The sequence below is a fragment of the Brachyhypopomus gauderio genome, chromosome 2, assembly GCF_052324685.1.
Source record: "Brachyhypopomus gauderio isolate BG-103 chromosome 2, BGAUD_0.2, whole genome shotgun sequence".
Taxonomy (NCBI): Eukaryota; Metazoa; Chordata; class Actinopteri; order Gymnotiformes; family Hypopomidae; genus Brachyhypopomus; species Brachyhypopomus gauderio.
The window spans coordinates 23,384,816-23,391,720 of NC_135212.1; the positions used below are offsets into that span (position 1 = coordinate 23,384,816).

A 6,905-nucleotide genomic window follows, 5' to 3' on the forward strand; every position below is an offset into this window, starting at 1 on the left:
AGAGGGAGTGAGAAGGAGAGACGGAGAGGAAGATGGAGGACAGGGAGTGTTTGGCAAGTCTTCCTACAGGTCTGCACTTGCCCACACTGCATGGTTAGCATCATATAGTCCTTTAAGTAAGCCTCACTACATTGCACACCAACTGTTATATTACCTACACACTCAGCTACATCTTTATGTGTGAGCTACATGTGTGAGCTACGTAGACTCAAGGTTGGCTGGTGGCTTCTTGTTGCCAGGGCAACCCCACACAAATAGCCAGGGGTGGGTATGTGATGATTGAAATGCAAAGGTTCGCCTCAGCCACAATTATTAATATGTATGGGGAGCATCATCTATGACAAGCACCAAATGTCAGGCTTCAGCGAGATGTGTGCAGGGCTGGCTGTACTGTAGGCCAACGGAGGACCGCTTAACCTCCGGAGAAGGGGGGGGGGGGGGGGGGGGGGGGGGAGTGTTTTGCTCTTCTGTGCTACTGAACTCCAGCAGGCCAACAGAAAGCCAGACCAGTCAGGAAAGATCCGGACTCTACTGCAACTGCATCACACGGGGTTGCCAGATCATCTCTTTTCTTATGATTACGCCGACCGAAAGAGCCTGCCTCGTGGAGGGGCTTACGCACGGACGTAGTTTTGGGGGGGGACGGGGGGGACATGTCCCCCCCACTTTTTCAAAAGCCGGTTTTGGTCCCCCCCAGTTTTTACAGTTAAAACCAAATATTTAAGTAGCGACGAAGTCATGTCCCCCCCCACTTTTTAACGGTTAAAAAACCAATATCCAAATAGCGACAAATCTAGCACTAGGATCATGCAGCACACACCCCCCCCCGCTCAACAGTTCGCCACGCCACCCCAGGTTGTGTCCCCCCCACTTATGAAATCAAAACTACGTCCATGGGCTTACGAAACTTGGACGCAACCCCCACCTGACCGAGGCACCAGCTCCAACACCAGTTCCCATGTATATGCACTGTGGAGCAAGTCCACCGTGCTGGCTGATGGGCTTATGGGATACATCTAGACATGTATGAAGGCACGTGTGAAAGGAGCAATCCCACACGTGTTTGTGCTCACGCAGTGCGTGGTACTCACAAAGCATATATAGTTAGGAACTGGTGATGTTTCAGGCACACGTGACAGTATGCCATCTCTACAGACAACATGACATTTCACTTCCTCAACATTCTATTTACAACCTGTACTGTTATACTGGGTCATTGTTTTAGTCACAAGAAAAGAGACTCAGGGTAGTTTATGAGCATTTATAGGGCACATGCCTTTCTCATGACAGAGAACATGGGTTAGACCAGAGACTTTAGCGGTGTCATCAAAACAGGTGTGGTGCTGAATTTGGTAAGATGCGTCCCCTTCTCAGGAACTCACTGAACTGTTGATCCTAGTTCAAAATCACTTTAGAGCTATATAGTTGGGACCAATTCATGTTTACTCCATGAGTTTCATGACTGTAACACCAGTGTATCCAGAATTAGGAGGGGTGCATATCTCAGCAGGTGGTCTGCCAAAAAAGGCATCTCCGTGCACCTTTTCATTTAAATTTGGCTGATTCTACTTCAAAATCATTTTAGCCATATAGACACAAACAGCCAGTTTTACAGATGCAACACCATAAAATTAAATATAAAATGTATATGGATGTCAGTTAGGAAATACTGAATTATAATACTCTCAGTATTAAACAGGATGCACTGCTGTCAGGACTCGTCAATACATGGGTTTTCTAACAGACTGAAACGGGGACAGCATTCACATATAAAACAGTACGTGTGGGACACAACTCCATCCAGAATGCTGAATTCGGCACAACACCTGGCAACACTGTCCACGCAGTTCCGACCGCGTAGCTTCCACGTGTTCGCCACCGCTTGTGTGCGTGATGGAAACACGATTCCGTGACATAAACCGGACACTAGACTGGACAACGCTGTTTGCTTTTCACCTGGGGCTTACGTCGGTCGCCAGAGCAAACAGAACCAGGGCGTGGGACGAGATGGACTGGTCGCGTTGTTGCTTTCTGCACCTTGCTACCTAACAGCTGTCGCGTTGTAACCAGGCCCCTCGGGCACGAGCTTTGCAATCTGGTTTGTGCGTGTGTGTTTTTTAAGCCCGTACTCTGCAACTCTGTATAAACACAAAATAAATGCAAGCCTTCCTCGGTGATGAATCCTGCTTACGGACGCATAGGTATGACATTGAAATAAATAGAGATTTCAAACGTGGCGGCGGTCGACAGGGCTGATTACTATGTACGAACGCACAGGCACTGTTTTCACACTGATCCACAAAACAACACATATTCAATATTTACACAAATGACAGCAGGGCTATACGGCGTTATTTAAACAGCACCCACATCGCCTCGCTGAGTGCGAATGGACGCGCGCGCTCTGCAGCCAGGTCCGCCCTATTTTTATAACGCACGCGCCTGTGAACTTTAGGCTCCCCGGGGCCCCCGCTAAATCTTGGCCGCCTACAGTAAAACGATCGCTTAAAGTTCTACCACGTGCAACGCAGTACATGCTGGGACGAGCCGTTGGAATGAGTTTGTCTGCATATGCGAGCATTTCCCCAAAGAACAGAGTCTACAGAATAACCCCGTGCTTCATTTAACCAAATGGCCAATGTCAGTAGACATGTAACTACCATAGAATAATCATGGAACTGAGGCTTAGGTTCACTAGCTGAAAATATCATCGTATTTACAAATTCGATTTTATAAAGGGAATGAATAAAAAGTTATGTTTGTGGTTGTGTTACTATTTTCTCTCCTTAAAACATCTTACTAATGCCAACTCCCACCAACAGCCACCGCCTGCAGGCCCGTTTCGTCGCCCTTCTAAGATCAATTGCCAAGTGTATTTTTCCCCGGGTCAAAAGTAGATTACAACGGATGTTCTCTTCTTCTTTCTTCTTTCCGTTGCCGTCTGTGCTCGTTTGCATGTGTTTATGGTGAAGGGTGATGTACAGGCATTGAACTAGCTCTGGAAACGTAAGCCAGCTCAGTTCTCTGGTTGGCACCGGCCACTCTGCAGCGTGTGCGTTACTACACCCAGACCCGTACATCATCTCAACCTGAACTCCGCTACTTCCATTCGCTCCCAAATACAACCACTGGCATCATGCAACCACGCAGTAGGCGAGTCTTTTAGCCCTGGGAAATGTTTTGTATAATATACCATGCAGTATGAAGACATTACGTTAAATAACTTGACTATGAGAGTTCTGTAAAGCAGAGCAGTTGCGAACCGGTCCAAACAAGAGTCCTATACATGAACACATCTTACCGGAACAGACATCTTGCGGTGCTTCTCAGTCCACTGGAGCTTGCAGAAGATTTTAATAGACCAGGCTGCTTTCTTCTACGCTTTCAAATACACAAAACACAAATTTTCTTTTGCACGCCTTTTATATCTGTCTATTCCATGCTTTGTAGTGTAAACGGTGATCCTCGGTTCTGTCCCGTCGCGGAGGGCTGAAGTTGAATGTAAATGTTTGGAATATTTTCCGACCGCCTAGGCGAAGCCCATCAAACACGGCGCAGTTCACCTCGTACGTAGAGAGCCCAGTCTCTCGCGTCGTGGACCCGTCCCCCTTTCCCAATGTCACTCGATACGCTGGTCCGCTCGAAGAGATGACCGTAGATTCAGCACAACAGTTGTTCTCCTCTCAATCTAGCGCCGGTGGGAAGCTGCAGCTCTTGTCTTGCGGCTGGGAAGCGTATCTCGCCACTTGGACGCAGAAGGAGACGGTGCGCCGCTCTCTCCTAACGAGCGAATCAAGTTGTTTAAAGGGGCAGACTCGCTAAAACTGTCGTGGAAAGCACGCAGGGCGCCAGCTGCGTTGTGTTTTTCGAATCTGAATAACATTTCCGAGAGACACAGGACGAGGCTTGTAGGAAGCCACTTCATGTATAATGAATGATCATCAGCAGTAATGAGAGGCTTAACTTTTTTCGGTGTTTTGTTCGATTCGACTGTCCTTTCGAAAACTACCCCAAAGATTATCTCATCAAACTAAAGTAGAAGAGGACACACTTTGTATAAATCACTATCGTTTCAGTAGAAAATCTGAAATGTGATGCTAAAACAAACATTTAAAATAATTAAAAGAAAAACTCCTCTTGATCATGGTGACCAGTATTACAGTACAGCTGGAAAGTCACTAAATTTTGTAGCTTGTCTCAGTTCCTCCGGGTAATCAACACTGAAGAAGAGTGGAGACACTGAGGTCCCGCAGTCCTGCTGAGGGGACACTACTGGACAGTGGTGAGTTGGACAAGGAGCTGGGGTCTCTGAGACTCCCCAGAGGAATTACTCTATGGCTCCTGGAGATGCCTTTTAATTATACAGCCACAGTGAAGAAGCCCAGAGGTTCAACCTTGAACCCTCTCTATTTCTAACCATCAGTTTCGTTGGTGTCATGTTTCTCCTTCCTCACAAAGCCTGCCACAGCCGGACCGGATGTAAGGAAAGGAAGAACTCCTCGGGGAAAGTAAAATGAATTAGTGTCCTTAGGGAATAAGGGTTGGGAAGAATCTATTCCGACTCGTTTAAACTGAGTCTGAAAAGTATGTACATGTACTCAACACGTTGGGACCACGTGGTATAAAGTGAAAGGACTATGCATTTACAAAGCCTCAAATACATATAGTTTCCGTTAATAAGATTTTGTCCTGTTAAAACCGTAGTGTGGCAGGATATGGATTGAACTCCCATTTCAGAGAGATTCCTGTCAGATTCCAAGATCGTTTCCCCCAGACATCTAGAATGAAAAGGGCAGCTGGTAGAAATGAGCTCGTTCATCCTCACACACTGTATATTTCCAACATCTTGGTCACTGTCCTGTGACTGTAATGCAAGGGCTGTGCCTTGTTATACCTCTGAAGTGTCTTTTCCAACAGGAGCCAGATGAGAAGCATTTGGAGCATTCTGTCGTGCTGTTATTTTAGGCTCTCTCTATTGCGATTGTTTATAATTACCCTCTCAACAGAGCTGTCTATTTCTAAGCACCTTGCCCTCATTTGAAGCCCTGCACTTGGTGACAGACAGTTACACATGCCTGGGGGTGATGTTTGCGCCAAATATACACCAGGCATTCTGGGTATCCACCTAACACCCATAAGCTTGCTTTTATATCATACACTAGAGTGAGAGAGTAGGCACATAAAACAAAATGTTACTCTCAGCTGCCAATACTGCCCCTGTCAAACATGCCACATACAGTGTGTGTGCAAATGAGGAGAAATCATGCGTCAAGACGTTCAGGAAGACGCTCTGCTTCTCGGAGATGCTCCCTCAGAGCAGACGTGCTCGTTTAGACGTTATTTCACAAAAGCATCCTCCCCATTTCGTGATGTTGCTTGACAGACTGGATTAAAAAGTGAATCACTGATCGCTAAAACAGAAGGAAAAGGAATGTGAAGATGACTAGCTTAAGGGAAGGAACGTGTCCAACGTAAATCAAGATTGCGTTTGCGTCCAGAGACATAAAAGCTGAGGAACCTGTATTGGGGGAAGTATGGGAGGGGAAGATTATGGAAAAGAGAGAAAGAGAGAGATAGAGAGAGATAGAGAGTGTCACTGGAGAAAGGTAGAGGTGCATGGACTAATAAGCTAACTGACACTAAAGTTATCTGCACATTTCTTTGAGCATAAAGGTTTGGAAAAAGGAAGAAGCTAAATTTGTGCAAAGTGCTGGATGACAGAGGAGCAAAGCAGACGAGCACTTTGCATCGAAACTTGTGGCTGTAATGCGTGTGTGTGTGTGTGTCTGATCACACTCAGGATCTCGTAGTGCTGTGTGTAGACCTGGGAAAATCTGGAGGCTTACAATAGCCGATCAGATGGTACAGCTCAGAAGGTGCTAATGCACTGTTCTAATGAGCCCGCTTGCATAGAAAACACTCCGAACAACAGAGGAAAGGTAACCAGATGTATTTTTGTATAAGAGATTTATAGATTTAATAAATGTACTTTAACAAAGTACAGTTTAGAGATGATAAAATGATGCAGGACCAATATGTTCTTTCAATTGATTTTAATAAAACGAATGTTATAGTTGGTTGTTAGCTGCAGCCCCATGTGTGTGTGTGTGTGAGTGAGGAAGAGTGTGTGAATAATGATGAGAATGGTCAGCTCCTGATTGGTGGACTGAGGACATGAATAGAGATGAACCTGACTCCCTGGTCTGAATGTCAGTCGCTCTGGCGAGAGGGTGTGGGAGTGTACAGAACCAGCCTGACATGCCCTTTTACGTATGTGAATTTCACATTTAGATATGACTCCAAGAAGTGTCTGGGTGTCTATAAGAAATCTGCTATTCTGTGTGTGTGTGTGTGTAGCACAAGCCAGATCGCTTTTCCCGCAGCGAGAGGCCATTTTGAGTGGCAGGTTGTGTGCATGCTGAGCAGATCCAGGCGGTCAGTGATCAAGTGGCAAAACACGGCATGTGTGCTGTCCACCTGCAGAGACGTCTCCCCAGACGAGCTCCCAGCTGGCCAGTCAGTTGCTTTCCTGCCCCCCCCCCGGCACCACGCTGGGCTTCGTCGCTACGGAAATGAGTAGACGCGGAACCAAACGCACCTCCGACTGGGCTGTTTGTGGAAATGGGAGCAAACAAACAAGGCCATGACAGTAGTGATGGCGTAGAAGGAGTGAGGCCAACATATATCAACAGAACTGCTAAGAAATGTAACTATAGCTTCATATCAAGAAAAATAGGCCAAAGGTTGATAATCAGCGGCATTACATGATTATCTAACGCTGGATGAATCTAACTGTCCCATGTTTTGACTTTAGGTGCCGTGCGCTCCAGCCAAGCTAATGTCACCCAAATACAATCTCGCCTAAAACAAAGCGTAGAATATTCAGGACCTTTCTTAAGGCTAAG

At 46.3% G+C, this 6,905-nt stretch overlaps 1 protein-coding gene across 2 annotated transcripts in view; it reads right to left on the reverse strand.

The window, feature by feature from the left end:
* The window catches only part of bcar1 (BCAR1 scaffold protein, Cas family member), a 69,107-nt gene extending 64,861 nt beyond the window's left edge, over positions 1–4,246 (reverse strand). Inside the window, exon 1 of one of the 2 annotated variants that reach the window (XM_076991673.1) lies at positions 3,302–4,246. In XM_076991673.1, coding sequence (XP_076847788.1) covers positions 3,302–3,313 — 12 coding nt within the window. In that variant the 5' untranslated portion in view covers positions 3,314–4,246. The remainder of the gene's footprint in view (positions 1–3,301) is intronic. The other variant, XM_076991697.1, reaches the window with a different exon arrangement.
* Between the last annotated feature and the right edge of the window lie 2,659 nt (positions 4,247–6,905).